Source organism: Ascidia mentula, chromosome 1 (genome assembly GCF_947561715.1).
Source record: "Ascidia mentula chromosome 1, kaAscMent1.1, whole genome shotgun sequence".
Lineage (NCBI taxonomy): Eukaryota > Metazoa > Chordata > Ascidiacea > Phlebobranchia > Ascidiidae > Ascidia > Ascidia mentula.
In genome coordinates, this window is record NC_138566.1 from 22,239,896 (window position 1) to 22,261,668 (window position 21,773).

General features: G+C 42.5%; 4 protein-coding genes across 5 annotated transcripts; 2 read left to right on the forward strand and 2 right to left on the reverse strand.

Moving 5' to 3' along the window:
• Nucleotides 1-5: 5 nt before the first annotated feature.
• Nucleotides 6-1,635, reverse strand: LOC145897466 (small ribosomal subunit protein eS28). The gene is made up of 4 exons (XM_082985777.1): nucleotides 1,587-1,635; nucleotides 1,477-1,524; nucleotides 769-892; nucleotides 6-266 (listed from the first exon to the last, which is right to left on the reverse strand). The coding sequence occupies exons 1-3, from the start codon at nucleotides 1,620-1,622 to the stop codon at nucleotides 770-772; spliced, it is 207 nt and encodes a 68-aa protein (XP_082841903.1). The 5' UTR covers nucleotides 1,623-1,635; the 3' UTR covers nucleotides 6-266; nucleotide 769.
• A 5,864-nt stretch (nucleotides 1,636-7,499) lies between these two features.
• On the forward strand, nucleotides 7,500-14,192 carry LOC145887754 (MAP kinase-interacting serine/threonine-protein kinase 1-like). Its single transcript, XM_082978966.1, has 11 exons — nucleotides 7,500-7,762; nucleotides 8,170-8,489; nucleotides 8,586-8,704; nucleotides 8,791-8,973; nucleotides 9,036-9,192; nucleotides 10,443-10,603; nucleotides 10,713-10,912; nucleotides 10,987-11,094; nucleotides 11,175-11,322; nucleotides 11,555-11,695; nucleotides 12,004-14,192. The coding sequence occupies exons 2-11, from the start codon at nucleotides 8,366-8,368 to the stop codon at nucleotides 12,241-12,243; spliced, it is 1,581 nt and encodes a 526-aa protein (XP_082835092.1). The 5' UTR covers nucleotides 7,500-7,762; nucleotides 8,170-8,365; the 3' UTR covers nucleotides 12,244-14,192.
• A 1,033-nt stretch (nucleotides 14,193-15,225) lies between these two features.
• Nucleotides 15,226-18,880, reverse strand: LOC145893940 (exonuclease mut-7 homolog). Its single transcript, XM_082982348.1, has 3 exons — nucleotides 18,754-18,880; nucleotides 18,558-18,677; nucleotides 15,226-18,207 (listed from the first exon to the last, which is right to left on the reverse strand). The coding sequence occupies exon 3, from the start codon at nucleotides 18,125-18,127 to the stop codon at nucleotides 15,362-15,364; it is 2,766 nt and encodes a 921-aa protein (XP_082838474.1). The 5' UTR covers nucleotides 18,128-18,207; nucleotides 18,558-18,677; nucleotides 18,754-18,880; the 3' UTR covers nucleotides 15,226-15,361.
• Nucleotides 18,881-18,937: 57 nt separating this feature from the next.
• On the forward strand, nucleotides 18,938-21,760 carry LOC145893958 (histone deacetylase 11-like). Of its 2 annotated transcripts, XM_082982371.1 has the most exons (8): nucleotides 18,938-19,246; nucleotides 19,322-19,467; nucleotides 19,532-19,632; nucleotides 19,726-19,752; nucleotides 20,061-20,297; nucleotides 20,402-20,574; nucleotides 20,917-21,082; nucleotides 21,297-21,760. In XM_082982371.1, exons 1-8 carry the CDS (start codon nucleotides 19,188-19,190, stop codon nucleotides 21,453-21,455), a joined length of 1,068 nt encoding a protein of 355 aa, XP_082838497.1. In that variant the 5' UTR covers nucleotides 18,938-19,187; the 3' UTR covers nucleotides 21,456-21,760. The 2 variants fall into 2 exon arrangements, with proteins under 2 accessions (XP_082838497.1, XP_082838507.1); XM_082982381.1 differs by lacking the exon at nucleotides 19,726-19,752.
• The last annotated feature ends 13 nt before the right edge of the window (nucleotides 21,761-21,773 follow it).

Consider the following 21,773-nt stretch of genomic DNA (forward strand, 5'->3'; position numbering starts at 1 on the left):
CAGACTTCATCAAGGCATTTTAATTCCAGTTCCCAACAAGTACAAACATAATCATCTAGTTAAGCAGAGAAGAACTACAACGTGTATACAATTTTTATGTATAACTGATTTAAATATACAGTCAAGCTCATTTGGGTGTTTGCTTTATGCCCCCTTGGCAACTAGAGTTGCTTCGTGGGTTGAGGCATTCCGGTTGAAAATGCAACGCAGGAAAAGCTTATGTTGCATGTTGGAGCTCTACACCGTTGGGAACTGGAACAGAATGCCTGAAACAGATAAATAACATGATAAACAACAGTTTTACTTGGTAAAGTTTCAGAAAACAGTTCTGCATTAGAGTCAGTCTGCAGAATATGGCAGTTGACATCTCGGATGTGCAGGACTAAATCTTTTCACGTGCGTACATGCACGAACCCCAAGGCCGCATGCAACTAAAATAACAAAAAGGCTCGGGTGCTTTCTGTTAATTGTTATATTTTTCGACATTCGAAAAATTTTTCGTGCCGAAAAACACAAAAATTTGAAGGAAAACTTGCATGTGCAGCTACCATACTTTGCAGACTGGAATTAGACTAACACAATTAATATTGGTCGTTGTGTGATCAACAACAAAATAACACACACAAAAGGAATTGAAACTTCGGCCCAGTGTCAGACAGTGACTCTAAAAACCCAATACATAAATTCCGGAAGTAAAAGATTGTCGGGGTTAGTTTCATTTTTTGAGGTACAATATGGGGCAAACCATGTTAGAAATACAAAACGTACCTTAGCGAAGTCTTCTGGCTTCTCTCTCAGACTCCAGGAGAGTTAAAATGTCACCTTCCCGAACAGGTCCTTTTACATTTCGGATAATTGATCGACTAGAATCATCTAGAAACTCCACGCGAACCTACACACAATACCTTGCAAAATTAAAACTGAACTATTGGCAATTTAAATGTAGACATAAACACATAACAAGCAACATTCGCAAAAACTGCACAGGTTAAATGCATCACGGTGTTTCTCTTGACTAAATTCTGTTCACTATGTTTGGTTGGAAATGATTATATTTGCACAAAAAAGATTGTGTTGGATTTCAACAAGTGGGTTTTGACTATAAAGTACCAGTGACATGCCTATTCCTTAACAGTTACCGGCCCCACACAAACTTTGCTCATCTAGAGTTGGATAAATTCGCACACACAGTTTGTTTTATTTCAAGGCCAGCTACATAGTATGATATACCAACTGGACTGTTATTATCGTTATACACTGATTTTGTGTGTTCATCATTGACACCGCACTTCAGGCTAATATGGCACATACATTTAAATTCAGAGACAGTTTTTCGATACATATTGATATCATAACAACAAATTACGTCGTCACAATATAACCGCCCTCCTTGGAAGTGTAAAAACTACACGCCTCCGGATATACCCTTTAGCCACAAGTCAAAGTCGCTACAGTACTCGTTATAAATGACTTTACCTGGGTACATTGTCCTTGTGAACCTGTTCTTCCGACCACTTTGGTCACCTGGAAACAATTCGGAGATAAAAAATGTAAAAATTTGCGCAAACATCTTCAAAAGAACCTACTTTAGCCAGCTTTACTGGGGCAGCAGCACGATCCATATTGACTGCGAAGGAAAAGACGAATCACGTGATGCGCATTGCTGTTTTTGATTATTTTCACTTTACTTCACTCACGCTAATAGTTACGTCCACTGATTTCTATGAGTCTCGTCAAAGCAGGTCTTAAAACTTGCCAGTTTGCTTTTATCTTTATGACTTTCATTTGGTATAGGCGTTTATTTTTATATCATTATAGTATGTATTTTTGTTTTGATGTATTTTAAAATTTTCTTTAGTTTAAATGCCATGTTTGTTTGAATAAGTAAATTAGTTTGACAAAATTCACATCCAGTATATCTAGAACTATTTTTGTTACTTTGTTTGTTTGTTTGTAGTTTAAATTTTTGCACGTTTTTTTTAATGCAAGATATTTGGTGAAACTTTTAACCGCCACAGGGCAGTGAGGAGTAAGATTTGTCAAAATTTGAACAAACCATGATCTTACCAGCAGTTGTGCTTTGTGATTTGAGTTCAGCTTGTGTGAAGGTACAATTGCTACAATATTGTTTTTTAGGTGCATTTAAATATGTTTTTTCATTGTTTTTGTCACTTTGAAATGAAGACTTTTTACTCCAACTCCAATTTAAAACATTTACTAAATCATAAAGTGAATAAATGAGTTTCCAAATAGGCCTAATGTAATAAAATATTTTGTTAGCCATAGAACATAAAAGAAAGCCTAAATTGTCTTCAATAAAACCACTGTTGACACAGTTTGGTTATATACTAACTACCACATTCAATGTGAGAAGACAGTTCGGGCTTGTTTTTTTTTTTAAATCTTAACCAGCTGTGTGCTGTATTGTCATGTTGTTACAGTTGTTAGCATTTGATCAACATAGACTTCTAATTGTTTATTTTATTATTATGAATACTTGAACATTTTTTACACACAAGTATATTACCTACTTGTGTTGTCAGTTACAAAGTTGTGCAGCTTGTAAGTTGCTGGTTGTTAACTTGCTATGTAATGAGTGTTAATACCATAGGTATTTTTCTTGTTGGTTTAAATCATCATTAAGCTGTACATTCTAACAGTTGATCATTAATGGCTTGCACATGTTTGTGGTTAGTGTGTGCAATACCAAGCAACTTCATGTCAATTTTAGCAAGTATTGTGTCCATAGTGCTAAGTTTGTGTGCCCATTGTCAAGGCATTTGTTTGATAAGGCTAGTGGAAAGTTTCAGAATGATACACAATATTCTCCGCCTCCAGTCCCTCAACAATTCCCTGCACCTTTACCGAAGGTGATTTCCCAGGGATTCTTTGGGGGAAACTGTGTAACGAACCCGAAACTTGAAAAGTTTGTCCTAATAATGGCTGGTGTTGATATATTATGAAAGTTATCTACAAGACACGTATATTAAAAAGTTCTACAGTTAAACTTGTTCAAAACAAAGCTGAACTTAATTCGCTGAATTGTGCGTAAACATGGCGGGTGATGGCGCGATTCTAGTCAAAAAGAAACAATCGGCGGAACGAGTCCTAAGAGCGCTTTTCGTACCTATTTCTTTGTAAGCGCATTTTGAAGGCCTGGAGCGTGACGGTGAACCGATTTTTCCGTGACCTGTTGCAAGTCCTTTCTCTGTACCAGAAATAGGCCGTGAAGTTGAGTGCCGGAGGAGTTGTGCGTTCTTGTCTATCAACCGTAAATCCTCGTAAAGCGCGGCACTGCGCGTTGTTTATGCACGCAGAGGTCGGCTGCGTGTGACTTGTTTTTCGCGAAGCGATATCTTGTGTTTCGGCTTGTGGAAAAAAATTTCAAACTACTGAAGGACATAGTTGTCACGTGCACATATCGCTCCTCTGCTTGAGTCACACTAATACACATAACACGCGCGATCAGTTGCGACGCCCAAAATAGCTGATGCAATTTTGTATCAGTCTACACCGGAAGCCCTCTCTGTGCTGGAGCCTTGCCAAATATGTGCTTGAATCTATTCAAATCGCGTGCACTATATTCGAAACTTAGGACGCCTCAAAAAGCTATTGTATACATGTATGCGCTTCGAAACGGCGCAGTATCCGCGAGCGAACTGTGTTCTTCTTGCGCCCACTTGAAAATCGATTTTGGTCTGGCGCTTCGGTCTTGGCTGAGTCCCGGCGAGACCCAATGCATGAATTTATGATGTCCTGGAGTAACACCATACTCCGAAGTATCACAATATGAACTTCTATCCGCGCGAGCGATTTGCAAGTCGAAGCGTCGCTCTGTAACTGCAATGCTTACGTGAAAGCAGGAACGTGACAACCGTCACACATCTTAAAAAACTTGCCTCGCCTGAGTTGTCATTCGTGTACCACTGGGTTGTAGGGAAACGTGCGTGTTATAAATTTTCTTGGAAGCGTCTCGACCTCATCGTGATGTCTAAACGTCATCGCTATTTCCGTTTGGGAAGTCGGGTAAATTTTGTTGTTCCCGGAGAAAATGTAGTTTTTTGGGGGTTTATTCCAAGTAAATATTAAACGGAATTATGAAATATTTTCGACTCGTTGTGTTACCTGACCCGTTCATAGCAAATCATCAACAGTGTGAACTTGCATAGAACAATCTGATGTTGTTTACTGAGAAGAAACGCAAAGTGCCTTAAAATGTATTCACGCATGTGCCGAAACACACCAATATATTTCAGTTGGCTTGCGTATTTCTAAACTGTATCGAGTATTTCTTACAATATTTTGCAACACCTTCGATTTTGTGTTTGGGCTTGATTAATATCATGCCCATTTAAGCAAACCACAGGTCATTTACGCGTTGCAAGACCTTGTTGGTGTCAGTGTCACCGCGCAGTTTGATATGATGAATGTGGGGTTTGTTGTGGCAAACTGGCGATTAACTCCACTCTCCACTGCACTGTTACCATGGCCAGACTTTTATAAAAACAGCGGGAGGCGTTTTTTGAATGGGAGCGAGAACTTTCGCTCCCAATCCCCCGACGATAATTGCGAACCTCTCATCGGATCCCTGCTGCGCCCACGCAGGCGATAAATGCGATTCTCTGGTTCTGTGGGCAGGGGTCGAAAAGTTACGCCAGAGAATTTGCAGAGATCCACAATTCCATGACCCTGCGGGTACACGTCACCGTTTAACAGGTCCAAGGATTCTTGTCTGATAGCAATTGATGTGAGGTCACCTCAACATGATACATTCCATAGCTTTCAAGTGGTGTATTCCATTGCCTGCGCTTGCAAAATATGTGTAACGTACGTTTTTTCTACTTCTTGCCGATCGAATGGAAAATGCGTCCTTCATTGCGTTCATGACGCACATGTCAGGTTTATTTTTGTTTTCGCCATAGACATGTGACTGAATATTCCCAGTCGGATTAGCTTGTTTTGATGAAATCTGAACTGTCTTTGGCGTGTTTACATTCTTCGCTGTGTGGGAACCAATGTGTTTGAGTTTCGCATTACCATTCATTTATTTAAAAAGGATTCTTCTAAGGTTACGAATGTTGGGTCAGTCGTTTCCAAATTTGCTTTTCTCCCTGGACCTGTTGAAAATTATTGACTCTGTCACCGGCCGCTTTCAATTTACGTCAGTATTACCCGGCCGGCGAACGCTTTTAATCCTGAATGAAATTACTGTGCGCCTCCAATGCAAATCAAGAGTCGGTGCCCCTTTGTCCTGTTTAAATGGTGGCGAACTCTGTGTAATCCGGTTTGTCAATGCGTTCAGTGCGACTCGATAGGTTGACAAACACCGCAACGTGATGGAGAGTGTTTTGCCATTTAAACAACAACAAAAAACAGTTCCATGATATATAAGTTTGTGGTAACGGTCATTGTTACACTTGTTGTATTTTGGGACACAGTGTTACCGTGGAGCATGTCTCACATACGTGTGCTTGTGTCAAATTGGTGTTCATTTGCCTGTTTTTGGGAAACACGCGTTCACTTTTATTCCAACTACATCTTGTGTTTTCAAAGGCCTAAAATGCGTGGAAACTGGGTTTTCATTCCATTTTCAAATCATTTCGTTTTACCGAAACTCCGAGCGATAAGACGATTGCCGCAAACTGATCGATTTGCGGGACGGAAGAAACGCCTCTCAGATGGGATATCACAAAGCAAGCACCAGTTGGCCTTCCACAAATCCTAACTGCGTAATTTAATTCCTGCTCTTCGCTGTCGGCGGCCCGTTGCTGGCGTTTTCACGCATACAGATCGGGTTGCACCCTCTAAGACTCTTTACTGTCAGCTTAAATAACAGTCAGCCACGTCGGTTGATTTGCGTCATTTTCCCTTTCTGAGCAATTTGTTGATGGAGACCAAGCGCATGAAAAATACATGGTGATGACGATTGCCGCGTTGTGACTGTCGACCGTTTGCTTCTGATTGAGGACCGTCTTTGTGCAAACAACAGGATGCACATCCGTTTTGCTTCCTCCATAATCATTTTCCTGTATGAATAACAACGGCATATTAGCCCTCAGATCTCAGGTACACAAGTTGCGCCTTTTTCGCTCCCGGTTGTTCTAATTATCAAATAATCTCCTGATAACAAGTTTTTGCGTGCCATCTTACCACGCTCTTGTATTCGCCGCTACTTTTAATCCGTCATTGATCAAGTTTAAGTCGCAACTTGTAAACAGACTTCGTGTTAAGCACGTGTTTGTAGTCGCACCCCTGCAAGCTCGACGAACCCAGTGGGTAAACTATTCCTTTGTCAGACGTCAGGCCAATGTTTTTTAACGAAGTGACTAACCAAAGATAAACGGAAAGACCGGTTTAATTTTGGTTCTGCCTATTATTAGGCCGTTTCATTCATCAAGAATGCAATTTCTTATAGTGTGTGATGACCTTTGGCATCGGCGTGCGTTCTTTTTCTGCAGCAAAATGCTGACTTGATTTCTAGGTAAGGAGGCTATAATCGCGCGGTGTTAGGTATAACGCGAATTGCTTTAATCTGAATTCTGAACGCGACCCCGTGTAGCAACGTGGTATTGCTGACTCTGCACCGACTCGAAGCACTCCCGCACAATTCGCAGTGTTTGCCGTCAGCAAACGGAGGAAAAGATTTGCTCGATTCTTAGCAGTTGCCCATATCAAGGTTACGAGAGTCCATTGCTGAGGCTCTGCAAAATTATGGCCTGGTTTATTTAGCCGGTATTGCTCCGCCGGCCGCCGCAGTGAACCGAGTCTGCATTTGAGAGCATCTTGTTGACAGCTGGTAGAGGAACTTGTTTATGCAATTGGTCAGTGATCCCCGTATTTCGGCCATTACCAACCCGGAAAAGCGCTGACGCGTTCAACGCTCATTCAGGACGGATGTGTGTAATGAACGAATCCGCCCGAGTTTGTCAAACAGTTAGCGCCGAATTAACAACACCACCCAACCTGGAGAGACTTAACGTATGCGCGTTTTGTTATTTTTCAACAGAAGATTGGCCACTCCACCGTGCTGTACTTTCGCGTCTTTCAATTCAAATCGAACCCGATCGCGAGCGTGCAGATCGCTCGTGTTGCCGCAGCCCAATGACCCTCAGTCTGTCGAATGTTTGCGTCATTTCGCTCTCGCTGTTGTTGTCGAGCACCCTACGTCATAGGGTCGAGGACCGTGCTTTTCAAAATAACACCGTCACGTGCCTGAACGCGCCGCACACACATCTGGCCTGTTGAAGGCTCCACAAGAGAGCGTTTGTTCGTGTGTATGTCCGACTGTTTAAAGGCCCAAAGTAAGAGCGCGGCGAGAATGAAAGAAACAGCCAATCTGCTCTAACTCGATGTGGCGTGATCGCCGTGGGAGAGCGGAAATTGTGTTGGAAGAGAAATAATTGCGCCACAACGAGAGAGAAAAAAACGCGCGTTGCCTTTTTTCCCTTCTCGAATGTACTTGCGAACGAACGCTCGAGCAGAGTCGCAATTCAGAATACAAGAATCGAAGGTACGACTGGTTGGGTGCTGCTGTTGTGGACGAGAGTGTGGTAGGATTTTCGCAAGTCCGGCCTCAAAGGCTCAGGAAAAGATCGCGCATATCAGAAAGTTTTAAGGTCAGCAGCAAGCGAAACGTCGCAAGCCACCACCAAAGGTCACCGGTTGACTGGTCGTTGATTGTATAACACAGCGTCACGTTATTTGCTACCAGATGCTAATTCAATCATAATTGAGCGAAATTGGATTTCCACACTGTGAAGAGGTTGGTCTCCTGCTTAACATAATTGTATTCTTTCGATGCTTTTTTCTTGTTTTTCGTTAAGTTTAACATCATTTGGTCAAAACTGTTCCAGTCAGTTGAAGTAGGTGAATTAATTTTTGTTCCAACATGTAAATTTTAATTTTTTTTTTCTTTTATTTGAAATTTTGTCATATGTCTTAGTTGATATTATTATCTGTGTTTAATAAAAACCATTATTCTGAACTATGTTTTTTGGTTTTGCTTGTCCTCTAAATTTCTTTGCTTTGGCAAGTATGAAAGTTATCAAGAAAGCATTACGTTTTGAACCTATATTAACAGAGTTACTTTTTTAGAAAACATTGTCTCATTTATTGTTTTATGCACAAACTTGTGGTGCTCTGTAACTAAACAATAATGTTTTTTTGCAGTGCAATATCTACCTCTTGAGTATTTCAACGTATTTTCCATCTGAGGATTATAATTGTCAGTCGAGTGAAAAGGACAACTGTGAAGACCCTTGTGACGAAGAAAAAAGAGCAAACCATCGTTTATGATAAGCTACTGCCTGTTTAAGAGTTCTTGCTATATCACCGTGCCTATTTCTTGAATCCACTTGTCGCCGAGATGCATCTAAGCAAGGAGATTGCATCAAAATCAAGCCATTCAGAAACTGCTGAAGAAAACAGTTCATTAAAGAACATTGAAGATGGCTCAACAGAAGAGACTGTAATTGACAACAAAAACAATGGTAAGCACTTTCAGACGTTTGTGCAATTCCTTTGTTCATGCCATGTTATCAGCAGTTGTAAAACAAAGGACCATGATGCAATATTTTTGTTTGTAGAAATGTATTCCAGTGGATCACTAAATAACAACACTAACTCCAGTACCACTGATGAAGACTCTGTGACTACTTCCAGTTCAGTCAGTAATCCAATTGAAATCAATCCAAGTCGAATGCAGGTTAGTTTTGTGTAACTGCAAAATAAAATTACCCTTGAATAGTGGCAAGGTCATGTACTTATGCATGTCTGTGATTTCCATTACAGGTTGCTGCACAGGCTGCCAGGCAGCGGAGGCGCAAGAAGCGCCGAACACGAGCTGCTGACAGTTTTTGCAATGGAACTTTTGATGACTTGTACTGTGTTACTGGTGAACTGCTTGGTGAAGGTGCCTACGCCAAAGTGTGGACCTGCATCAACAGATACACCCATAAGGAATATGCAGTTAAGGTACGTACAACTTTGTAAGTAGTTTGGCACACAAGGGTAATGTGTTTTAATTGCATTTACAGATCATTGAAAAGCATGTTGCTGGTCACAGTCGCATGAAGGTCTTTAAAGAAGTTGAGTTGCTTCATCAATGTGCAGGCCGTTCCAACATTTTGCAACTCATTGAATACTTTGAAGACAGTGACAAATTTTACTTGGTGTTCGAAAAGATGTATGGAGGTAAGACTACAGCTTAAAACCCTTTATTAGTTTAATTAGTGATGCAATGTTTATTCGGCGCTGGCGTTTTATTGGCAAACATGGCACCGTTTACACACTTTGCGTTTATGAGACTTGCGGTATCACGAATTTAGATGGCGTTTAGGAAAATGACCATCTTGCGATGATCGCCTCACCGTAAAATGATGCAACATTTTGTAAACTGGAAAGCCACAGTGACTCATCCTCACAAATAGGTCTCGCTTACAGAATTCCCGCATTCCGTCACCCAGTTAAGGAGTTGTGTTTGACCATGTAGCGCAGTCTGATATAGGGTCATTAACATGTTCTGCGCGTGGTACGATGCCAACACGCCCCTCCACACAACGAATGGAATTACGCCGTTGTGGTCGATTCGCCTTTTCGGATTTGGTCAGTGAAGCGATGAACTTGCGCACGAAAAAAGTTAAGTTAGTTTGTTGTAATAGACTCATTGCGGTTTGTTGCACCACATTCCGCTCTCCTGCCGAACTACTCGTACGTGATTTCTTCACCATTTCAACTGACTTCATGGTCGCTCTTGCGCGAAAGGCGAGAGCCATGATGTTTTTCTCTTGCCATCTTGCCGCGAGCATTGCGCAGCGCCACGTTGCACCAAATTGCGTTGCACCGATGCGCAGCGGACTTGTTTATGCGCAGCCTTTTTCCCTTAGGCAATTGTAGTCTCCAAGCAGCTCGTTTCGGGCGATGACGTGTTTTGGCTCGGCGCAGCCTTTCGAGCGTCGAGCAGCACAGAAAGGAAGGAAACGACTGAAGTGCTCAATGAGAAAAAGGCTGTCGCTCGCTCTGGCCTTTGTTGTCACGTCTATTCCGCAGGGCCTCGGGCATCCACTTACAACAGTCTAGTATTGTGCGCGAAGCCTAATTACAAAAAGCGCTGGCTAGAGCAAAACAAAAGCCCACAGTCTCTTTGGGATAAACTAAAGAGCGCCTGTAAGGCTCCGACCAACGACGGCGTAGGTTGGGAGGCTAAATGCTGCGGCCTAAATTGTCGTGCTAAGCCTGCACCGGTTTGACCTATTGATTCTTGCGGGCTTCGGCCTCGAATGACCGCGGTGTTGTCCGGTTAGTGATCAAGCGCAGCTGTCTATACACACACCCCTGCATGCGTTTTCGATGCGAGCGGAAGTACCTGACTGACAGACTATCGTAGCCCCTCCCCCCAATTTGTCACACCACGTCCTCCAACTGTTGTTGTTTTTCTGCTGCAGGCACTCTGCTGCATCGCATCGAACGCTGCGAACATTTCGATGAATGTGAAGCGGCCAGAGTTGTGAAAGATATCGCCACGGCCCTGGCCTTCCTACACGACAAAGGTATCGCCCACCGGGACCTGAAGCCAGCCAACATCCTCTGTGAGACTGTCGACAAGGTACAGATCCATGTTGCCTGTCACCCCTTTTTTCATAATGTCCCATAAGTTTTAAATGTTTAATGCAATTGTGAAGCACTGGGAAAAATCGTCTATTATCACGTTGCAGGTTTCTCCCGTCAAAATCTGCGATTTCGATTTGGCGTCAGGTTGCCCTAACAACCTGATGGAACCAATCAGGACCCCCGAACTCTCGTCACCTGTTGGGAGCGCAGAGTACATGGCCCCAGAGGTGGTCGACACTTTCGTGTTCGAGGATTCTCTATCCTATGACAAGCGATGCGACATCTGGAGTCTTGGCGTGATCACGTGAGTCCCGTCCCATTTCGATATTTTCTAGCAAGTTCTTGATTGTAATTCCTTGCTTTGTTGTGATGCCACAGTTACATCATGTTGAGCGGTCGTCCGCCCTTCGTTGGCGAATGCGGGGAGGATTGTGGATGGGATAACGGCGAAGCGTGCCAGGCCTGTCAGGACATGCTATTCGCCAGGTAAGCAAAATTTCAATTGCTGCAATCCTGTGCGCCACTGATATTTGACACCAGCTTATTCTTCTGTGGTTGTTGCGCAGCATCAAGCGAGGTGAATACAATTTCCCCGAAGAGCAGTGGGGCGGCATTTCCAACGACGCCAAAGATCTTATTTCCCATCTGCTGGTTCGCGATCGCTCGCGTCGTTTTAACGCGCATCAGATTCTCGAGCATCCGTGGATTAAGGGGGTAAGCAACTTGTCATATGCTTTTGGCGCCACAAACTGGCACAAATAACTCCTGCCAGCGGTCGAAAGTCGACGAGCAATTTCGCAAATATACGTAGACACAATGGAAAGAATGGGCCCGTCTGTTGGGCGAACCAATAAAGCTGCTTTAAATAATCCGCTCCATTTACTCGCTCCCCATCCGTCACCGCCCGTCATACATACCTTCAAGTAGCGCCTTTTCTTGTCAACAGAGTGCATCGGAAACGCCCCTCTCTACGCCCCATCTCCTCTCCCGTCGTGATTCGTCGACTCACGACCTTACACAGTTTGCTGCACACGCCGTGGCGTACGAAAGGAAGCTGGCGTGCAACGACAACAGCCCTGCGATCCAGGTTCGTGCCATGCCTTGTTATCATTCCCCCTTAGGACCGGGACACGGTTAATGAAGCTGCAGAAGTTGCAAAGAACGCTGCAGCATTTGTTCGTGTACCGGCGCGGTCGCATTATGCTTTACAGTGGTTTGATTGTGTTATCGCACCAGTTGTTTTCTAATTGGAGGTTATTTATATTAGCCTTCTCTTTACTGTCCAGCAATATCTGTGAATTGCACGCGCACTGTGTTTAATCTTATAATAGGTTACCTGAATAGGTTGTAAGTCAAACAGTGTCCACGTTTCTTTACGTCGCTGTGTTTACACAGGAGCTCTCGAGCTTGCATCTGGCCGCCCCTGGCTCTTCGTCTTTGGCCAGACGTCGTCAAGGGTCGTCATCATCTACCGGTGAGACGACATCTAGCGGCGAGGAGCAAGGCAACTTTAAGGTGCCTCAAAAGTCGACTCCTCAGCACTCTTGTGCCGCCATGGCCCGTCTGGTGACCAGCGCGCAAGTAGCGGCTAAGACCACTCTTGGTTTTGGCCTGAAGAGCATCCAGGGGAGTTAGCCAGGCTCGAATGCTGTTGGTTTGTTGTAGACAGCACCATGTAATATTCTTTACTCTCCGAAACGCGCCGCCATTTCCCCGCTTTTTTTCCATTTGTAAATGCCCAAATCCTCGGCGCTTTGCCTTTGTTTTCCGTTACAGATTTTTTTGTTTAACGTTTTTTTTTATACGAGCGCCGACGGAGCGCGTCGGTTTGCTTTGCGTTATGTTCGATAGTTTGCGCTCGTTCCCCGGTTTCAGCTTGTATATTACCCGCTTCGGTATTCATGCTTTCCTTGCGCCAACGATCTGTGTACAGATATACTGCTAAATAGTTGCGCTTTCTTCTTCCATCGACGCTGTAAAAAGTCTTTCTCGCAGTTCACGCTCGCGTCATTGAACTGCATTTGTGTGCAGTTCGTCGCTTAAAAAACCGTGACAAACGTCAGACGCACCATCGTCTTTTTCTTGTTCGCACTAAGGATTTGAAACAATCGCTGCTTTACTATATAGTGTGTAGTGCTTCGCCCTTAAAGCGCGTCTGGCTCGGTAGTTAGTTGGTAACTAAGCAACGCGTTGCGCCGCTTCTCAACATACGCTCTATACGAGGTACGTTTCACACGCGTCCAGGCTTTTTTTAACAAAACGCGCGAAAAAAAACGTAAAAAAAATCTGAATAACTTTTCGCCCGCTTCAAGCTGACAGCTTACTCGAGCTGTCGGGTGCTCCGCCATACTTTGCCAAAGCCCTGGAAATCTCGCAACCACGCAACTTTAGTATCCTGGGACCAAACGCATTCTTGTATCTTACCGATTTGTCCGTTTTCGAAGGTGTACATTTGTCTCGCGTCGTAATAAGTTTGTAACCCGCGCCCTGAACGCTTGTCCGCTATCCAGGTGCTACTACGGCGCTTACCGCCCCCGCGACATTGCGAAAAAGGGAAATACCCGTGCCCCTCTCTTCAGTACATAACCGCCAACAACACTGTGCAACAAATACCAAAAATACGCTCTTTGCGCGAGGGAAAACTTTTCGAATCGTTCTGCGGATAATTTCAAAACGATGCCGGGGTTTAACCTAACCGTGGGTGCAACGACGTCTTTACTTATTGCGTCAATAATTTTATCGAAACGGAAAAAGCAAATCCGCTCACTGTGCTAACTGTAACTCGAGAAACGATAGTCGCCGTACGTACACCCAACGAGGTCTAACTTCAACCGAACAAGACCCCTGACAAAACGCTTTGTGCTCTGTGTTCATTTTGTCTGCGCGTTGCGCATCTCGCAAGTTCAATGGCTGCCAAGCAACGTATGCCCAACGTTTGGACCGCTTCGTGCAGCTCAAATCGCGAACAGATTTTGGGCCACCGGCACAAGTAGAAGTGAAAAACGATTGGGTTTCTTTACGCCGGTATGCTTGGTGGTCTCAAGCTGCCATGTACAAAGAACGCGCGTCTCAAATTAACAAAAACCAGCAAAAAAAATAATTTTGTTCGTCTAGTGCCCGAGCTTCGGTGCGGGTACTGCTTACACTGTGTCGATACGCTCCAAATTTCACCGTACCCAAATATATGTATAGTAGCCTCCAATGAGGTGTTGCACAAATATACAGAGCGTAGATGCTGTAAATAGCCCGAACGGCTTTATAGCGGATAACGCCAGACAAAACAACCAGCATAGGTTCACGATCATTTCAAATCTTCCCGACTGCAACTTCATTGCGATTTCGCAAAACTTTAATGTGTCAACAAAAAAGGCGGTGTTACCCACGCGAAAAATCTTTGTAAGGAACACGCGTGTCTTTTTACCACCAAACCCGCCAGTATTTCGTTTATGTTTTGTCCTGTGTCGTGTTGTTTCTGTGTGGCCGATCGTCGTCCATCTACCGGACGTTCGTTCGTGCGATCAAAGTTCGTTGTTCTCGTCTCAGTGCCTAAAAGGTTGCCACTTCCCAATACCACCGCCCTGCACCTTGTACCTGTGCACCCACCCGCCGTCATTGCGACGAGCGCCGCTCTGAGTTAGTTTGTGTAACTTGTTTTAAACCAGCACAACCACTATAAACACCAGCACCATTATGCCGCTCTGCACGTCGAAAAGGTGCTAGCGGCCGCCTTTTATTTTTTTCGACTGTTTTCTTTTTTCAGGATCTCGTAAATGTCACTTCCTCTCTCCTTTTGTCTCTTTCTTCCCTCTGTTTTACAAAATTACCGGTTTATACGTTTCGCTCACCCGTTTTCTTTTGCATCATCGAGTAAAACAGAATTGGAAATAAAGCAGGTTAAAATAAACTCAAGGTTTGCTTTTTATTTCTATGCAGCTCCCTATTATTGAGGCAGGTTTAACCGATTATTTCCAACTCGGAAGGTATTTTCGACCAGGGCAATTACAGCTAAATCGAGTCTAGCAATTTGAAACAGGGCAGTAGTTAAACCAGTGACAATAACACGTTGAGTGAATAATTTTCCCGTGACGTCCGTGTGTTTACCGGCCGGTTGGATAAACAAGCGAAAAGTCGACTCCACGGGCAGGTTTCTGAAGCACATAATATCCTTACGTAGTCAAAACGTGTTCACACGCATCACAACTTTTTTATTTATTTGTTTTCTTGTATTCATCCGAGTAATTGTTTCATCGCGCATGCCAGCAGTGCAGCAACACGCGCAACGCTCAAAATTCTTTGTATGAAAGCGATAATTAGGACTAACCACGGAAATTTGATGGCAAGTAGGGAAACGAGGCTATTGTTTTAAGAGCATCACTCGACAATCGCTTGCCAAGCCTACTCTCGGGCGCTGGTCACGTGAAAAAGTTAACAGAATGTTGAGGAACCCGGTCGGGTAATTTAAATCGCTTTCAGACACTTCTGCGTATAATTTCGAGGGCACTTGATTATAAAACGTTGCAAAATCGTTCATATCTGCAGCAATTAATTGCCGCAATGCTGTCCACAGACAAAATCTGGAAAAAGGGGTTCTAGACGGCTGAAATTTCTTAAAACAGGTAAACATAACAGCATTTTTTTATTTTTGAAAACCAACGCAATTTTTTGCACGCCAAGTGAAAGTTTAATACACAGCATTCCAAAGTACTTTGCACCCGAAAGCCACAGTACTTGCTTTTCGCCCAAAGCCAGTATTTCATGGAGCAAGAATGTGTTGGTATTTGTCGACCACATTGCCAAAGTGTCGGCCGGCCCAATACACTTTTCCACATCCGATGCAACAATAAAACTCCTCCACCTCCCCACAAACCGGTTTGGGAACTTGCTCGACCAACATACCGACTCTGCGTTCTCCGCCTCCGTTCTTTTCATTGGTAACAATGCTACAATCCACAAAGTCCAAGTGTGAACGGTCGGATATGGAATCCGGGCTTATGAAGTAACTGAGCGCTGTTTTGTCATTTTTGCTTGGAGAAACCGACAACCCTTTAAAACAATTGGGCAAGTGTGCATCATCTGTTTTGGAACTGTTGCTGAGAAGTTTCGCTTTCGCATCCGGGCATGCGGAAAAGTCCCGTTCGCTTTCGCTTGAACTGCAAAAAATGTCGTCGTCATCCGCATCGTCACAGTAGTCATCGTTCGGTTCTTCAACAGCTCGACCACGAGTGGTTCTGCTTCCAGCCTTGCGAGGGTTATTGGAGGGGTTCTGCTTTCTGACAATATCCCACGGAATGGAGCCAGTCAGTGGCGTTGTCAATGCCCTTTGATTACTTTCAATAGCTCGGAGCATAGCAGTAGAAGACAATTTTAAATATTTGCCGCAGTTACACAACTGACAACGACTGAAGATATCAAGCGGCGTCACACTTACGTTAAAATGTCTCAGCACCAACGCTGCCTGATCCTTGGCCTTCATATCGTTCGGCACGTTCATACAACGCCCGTTCGGAACTTGCGACGCTAAGAAAACGTGAGGAGCACCTGAGGTTAGAATAAACCGTCTCTGTTTTCGTGCCAGTACAGCAGCGCGGTCGTGGCAATCACCGTTTGCTAGGATTTCGGTGTCGATACCGCAGCACCGTAACTGACGCCCCAGTCCCTGCAACATGGTGTCACAGACCACTCGGAAATCTCTTGCTAATATCGACAACATTGGTGGATTTGCCTTTGCAACTTGGGCACCGGCATATTGTTCCCGCAATGCTCGCCCACGACCTCTAGCGGGGGCAATTTGTTTTGATTTTAAGACAACGATGTTTTCAATAGTTACTGAAGAGTCAATGTTTTGCAGACCAACCTGGAGTGTTTGACATATTTCCACCAAGCAAAATGCGTCTAGAGCTGCATAGTCAATTTGGGACTGTCGCAAAGGTCGCCTTTCCCAATCTGATATCTGTTCACTTTTGTCCAAGGGCAAACCCAAAGTTTGCCAAACAAGCTTAGATAGACCTGTAAGTCCTTCTTGTTCCTTCGCTGGTCTTTTGTTTTTCAATAGTTCGGGATACAGCCTGCTAATGTGCTTGGTAACATTGTGCAGGTCAACAAGACGTGTGCAGTTTTTCACTGCGGTAGAAACACTTGGTAAACTATCAGCAAGTTTTCGTAAGTCTTCCCTGATTGCATATCCCACTTTCATGTGTTGTTTTGACAAAAACATTTCTGTGACGAACGTTGTTAACATGGTACCAAAGTCACACAACATGTCAATTAAAAATACAGAGTCTTCTGTTGCTATTTGAAACAAAGCAATTCTGGTATCCTTGCCATAACCAAATGACCATTCTGCATCAATCCCAATCATACCAGGCTTTTGAAGCACATTTAACCAGCAAAGTTCCAGTGCAGATACATTTGACACAAAATGCACATTTGACGCTGGCACCATAAGGCAATGGAATTTTTGCTTGTCGCAACTTGATGCCATACTGGATTCATAGTTACATGCATCCCATTCATCTTCAATTAAACCACTTGTATTGACATCTGTGGGTTGGTAAAATCCATACAGTTTTTCCCAGTAAACAGCTCCAGCACTATCACAATAGACTTCTTCTACAAGTTTAATAATTTCTTTTTGAGCAAATACATCATCGCCTACCATTTTCTGTACCAATTCTTTTGTGTTCTCGAAAGAAGCAACCTTCTCAATGTAATATCGATAAAGAATGTATCGAAGTTTGGCCACAACATGTCTCTTGCATAAATTTGGACACAGTTTATCCTCCATCTCCTCCTTGTTGAACATTTTTAACCACCTACTTAGTGTTTTGTCAAGAAACTTTGGCTGGAGAACCTCAATTTTAGCAGAGGAAAAGTGATGTTCAGTCATGAATTGCACCAAGTCAAAATCTTCAGCAAGCCATGTATCAACCAACTGGAGTAATTTATTTTGTGTGGCATCACTCTTATTGAGATACTGGTCAATTAAGTTGACCTTATTTTGCAACAAGGCTGGTATTGCCATGTCAAACATGCTAAATTCACTTTGAATGCACAATTCAGCTGTAATGGCAACTGCACCATTTAGGTTGCCATTCCTAATACTAAGAATCGCAGACTTGACAAGCTCAAGGTTGGGCTTATCAACATGAAAACACTTGATAAGCTTACATGCAAGTGTTTTATGTGATACAAACGCAATGTCTAGTGCTTGGTTCTTTACGTCCTCGTCAATGCCCACTTTTAAAGCAGGGTGTAAGCTTTGCAATGACTCCAAATGACAAACAACATGAAGACCAATGGATTTGGGTCTTTTCTTTAGTTTCGAATAAGACACTATGTCGAGAACAACATTCAAAGGTGTACTGGGTCCAATCGTGGAAGATATTATATTCTTTATTTTTTGTTGATTGTGCTTGTCCCAACATGCATTAAGTTTTGCAGCAATTGTTTGTGGAGAATTCATAGCAGAGAAAGTGTCTAGACAGTTGCTTGTATGACATGTTTCAGCAGTAGAATGCATTTTGTAGCGAACACAGTTTATTGGCCTTTGCTTTTCTTAAATTCTTGAACCATTTCAATTTCAGCTCGAATCATATCTCTCTAAGAAAATTAAAAATAGAGAATAAACAATAATATTGTTAAACATTTTCAGTAACCACACAACATTATCAGCGGAGTTGATGTTTTACGAGCAACATGATTTTATTGAAAAGAGTATATTTTTATTGAGCAACAAAACTTCAAATTAATGTCACTAGCTTATTTTAAATCAATGTATTTGGTAAAGAAATTGCTGCTGCCTGTAGATTTAAATTTTGTGCTTCTGGTAAACCAGCTGTCAATGGTCAAAAGGCTATTGCTTCAAAAAAATATGGTTGATTTTTATAAATGTATGCAAAATGGATATTTAAATGACTACAGTCCCATCGCCTCATTAATTTACCGCTTACACGTATTTTTCGTTGTTCAATGACTTCTTTGGTTGGTGTTCTCCATGCATATTTATCAAATAGCTCTGGTGTGTTAGCGACGTAGAATGTAGCTATGGGGAACGATAGGTAGAGTACCATCTACAGAAAATTAAAGTTGTATTTAATATCTACAATACTACATCAAACACATAGCAACACACTGACGATTTCTTACCCGGAAAAACTCCAATCCATAACCCATGCTTGACAATTGAGATGTTTGTGACAAAACAGTTCAACGTATGACCTTCGAGATGCGTATCTCTACATCGACAAAGTAGACGTAAAATTATTCCAAATCAATGAGAGGACGAACATTTTGTGTTGTCAAAAAGTTTGCAATTGCTTTATTTGTGGGATCAATCGCCCAGTGATGGTTAAAATATATAAAAAAAATTAAAACAATATTCTACGAAAGCTGTAACTACAACCGCAAGGTAGAGATATAGAGCATATCCAAACAAAATAGTGCGACTGTGTAGTGCGATGTAAAAATCACAGGGAAAGGTTTGATGATGATGATACACAACTGCAATCAAGCATTGTAACAGATTTGGACGTGAACTTAACTCAAGCAAAATACCATGGTGGTATAAATCGCATTGAGAAATGGGCAAGTGTTGTAAAGAAAAACCTCAGCAGCCTGCCTCCTCAACAATTCAGTTGCGGTAAGTTTAAAGATTTGTTTTACTGCTGTTTGTGAATAATACTATCCAGATAGTATTTATTTTTGCTTTCTGCAGGAAGTCGTCTTTGTACAATTTTGAATTGCAACCTAAAAGCTGGCCCATAATTTACCATCCGGACTACAATATTACGTTTCTTGGAGTCGAAAAACTGCACCCTTTTGATTCAAGCAAATGGGGAAGGGTGCATGGGTTTCTTATCGGTATGTTGTTAGGTTATGTTAGCCTCACTCACACTTACACATTTTTGTCCATTTGTTACAACAGAAGACAAAGTTATAAAACAAGAGGAGACAATCACACCACTAGAAGCAAGTGAAGCAGACTTGCTTCTGGTGCACACCCAGTCATACCTCAACAGCCTGAAGGTAACTCATAACTATTTGTCAATGTTGTAAAATTGTAATGATATATTAACATACAAAAATACAAATCACTAATTGTCTTTACATGCAATCAAGGGTCAGTCTATAAATTTTGTTCGTCAGGTATGAATAACAGTTGTTTTATGTTTGTTTCTTAAGTAGCTGCATGTTGCTCTACATCTGTACAACTGTATTTTGTTTCTAAAGTCTCTTTCCTTGGCTTGTCGCTTTATGTAACTGTCACGGTTTGTGTTTCCTCTTTTGTACAAGTAATGTATATTTTTCATAACAAAAAAGAAGACCAGAAACCTCCCACCGCATGCTAAAAGCAACATAAACAAACTTTGTGTTTCACACTGTTCTTTATTATGTGGTGTACCACATGTGATTTCTTTCCTTCAATATGAACCTAAATATTGATTTTCTTTCAGTGGAGTATGGTGGTGGCTCAAATCACTGAAGTTCCTCCAGTGGCATTGCTACCTAACTTCTTGGTTCAGAGAAAAGTGATGCGTCCCCTGCGTCTTCAAACTGGTGGCAGCATTATGGCAGGGAAAGTTGCGATGGATCGTGGCTGGGCCTTGAACATTGGTGGTGGGTTTCACCATTGCTCTGCTGAAAAGGGTGGAGGATTCTGTGCTTATGCTGATATAACATTACTCATAAAGGTGCATGGCAGTTATCATTTATTGATGGTGTATGAATATTGTAGGAATGCACCAAAGTGTTGTATGATGTGGTGCACAGATTTATTACAGTTATTTCTACTCAGTTTCTTCTTGGTAATTTTTCCTCGGTCGAACGTGTGATGATTGTAGACTTAGATGCCCACCAAGGAAATGGGTATGCCCGGGACTTCATGGAGGACAACCGAGTGTATGTCTTGGATGTTTATAATCGGAACATACACCCCCATGATGGATTTGCAAAGGCCGGAATTAACAGGTACAAACCAACTGTCTAAACCAGGTGCACACAACCTTTTTATTAATGCTGGCCACATCACACAGACTTTATTTCACCAACGGCCGCAAGTAAGTCCAAACTGACAATTTCACATTTACTTGCCTGATAAGTAATGAATGTTTTTTTCAACAATTTTTCCTACATAAAACTACATGATCTTATTTTTTTCCTAACAAAGACTGATCAATTTCATAAGCCAAACATCCAGGCAAGTGTTTCACAATGCACAGCCGACAATACAAATGTGGCAGACACATGAATGGGCAGGTTGTGCCACCTTGATCTAAACCAAAAATACTGACATTTACATATTTAAAACAGAAAAGTCGAGCTGAAATGTGGAACAAAGGATGCAGAATACCTTCCGCTTGTCAAACAAAACTTGTACGAAGCGCTTGATGAGTTCAAGCCACAATTTGTTGTGTACAATGCAGGAACAGACATACTTGCTGGTGACTGCCTGGGCCTGATGGATATTTCCCCCAAGGTTTGCTTTAAAAAAATGCATTTATGTGGTCCCCCAAATAACGGTTCTTACAAAGTTTGTTGTAAATTTAAATCTGAGAATGACGTGATCCCATAATGTCATAGAACTGTAAAATGCTTGCAGTTTGGGGAAATGCAAATTTACGCCGGTAAATAGAGCAAGGCGAAAAACGAACCATTGCAAGAAATGAATCTTGACATGCCTTTCTGCTCAGGGCGTGATAGAACGAGACGGAATCGTGTTTGCGGCCGTGCGGGGACAAAGCATTCCAATCGTAATGCTCACATCTGGCGGTTATCAGCGTTCCAATGCACGTATCATCGCAGATTCGGTGATTTCCCTATGCGACAGCGGCCTTATTGGTCCGCCCTAAACTCGATTCGTTTTTATTGTTCACGTTCCTGCAATATTCTTCACGGTTCTTTTATTTCGATATATTTTCGTAGCGCAATCACTAACATCCATCTGCAAGTGTAAGACACTGTATCTGCTTTTGATTTGGGTGTCAGGGTATATATGTGTGGCATTTTACAGGCAACACCTTACAATAATCAAATCCCTTGACTTCACTTTTCAATTCCAAGACAGTTTTTTGGTTATTTGTCGCACTATGTTACACTGTAAACTTGCGCTGATTCTATTTTTTCATGTACTTTGAGAAATAAATATTGTAAAACGGCGTAAGGATTCT

What these genes read in the sequence shown, in the direction of transcription:
- LOC145897466 (XM_082985777.1), bottom strand. Translation starts at nt 1,622, where the DNA reads ATGGATCGTGCTGCTGCCCCAGTAAAGCTGGCTAAA. An exon ending in CCCCAGTAAAGCTGGCTAAA is followed by an intron (nt 1,525 to 1,586) that starts GTAGGTTCTTTT and finishes AATTGTTTCCAG; the next exon opens with GTGACCAAAGTGGTCGGAAG. An exon ending in CACAAGGACAATGTACCCAG is followed by an intron (nt 893 to 1,476) that starts GTAAAGTCATTT and finishes TATTGTGTGTAG; the next exon opens with GTTCGCGTGGAGTTTCTAGA.
- LOC145887754 (XM_082978966.1), top strand. Translation starts at nt 8,366, where the DNA reads ATGCATCTAAGCAAGGAGATTGCATCAAAATCAAGCCATTCAGAAACT. An exon ending in ATAAGGAATATGCAGTTAAG is followed by an intron (nt 8,974 to 9,035) that starts GTACGTACAACT and finishes TTGCATTTACAG; the next exon opens with ATCATTGAAAAGCATGTTGC. An exon ending in TGGAGTCTTGGCGTGATCAC is followed by an intron (nt 10,913 to 10,986) that starts GTGAGTCCCGTC and finishes GTGATGCCACAG; the next exon opens with TTACATCATGTTGAGCGGTC.
- LOC145893940 (XM_082982348.1), bottom strand. Translation starts at nt 18,127, where the DNA reads ATGCATTCTACTGCTGAAACATGTCATACAAGCAACTGTCTAGACACT.
- LOC145893958 (XM_082982371.1), top strand. Translation starts at nt 19,188, where the DNA reads ATGGGCAAGTGTTGTAAAGAAAAACCTCAGCAGCCTGCCTCCTCAACA. An exon ending in TCCTCAACAATTCAGTTGCG is followed by an intron (nt 19,247 to 19,321) that starts GTAAGTTTAAAG and finishes TGCTTTCTGCAG; the next exon opens with GAAGTCGTCTTTGTACAATT. An exon ending in ATATAACATTACTCATAAAG is followed by an intron (nt 20,298 to 20,401) that starts GTGCATGGCAGT and finishes ATTTCTACTCAG; the next exon opens with TTTCTTCTTGGTAATTTTTC.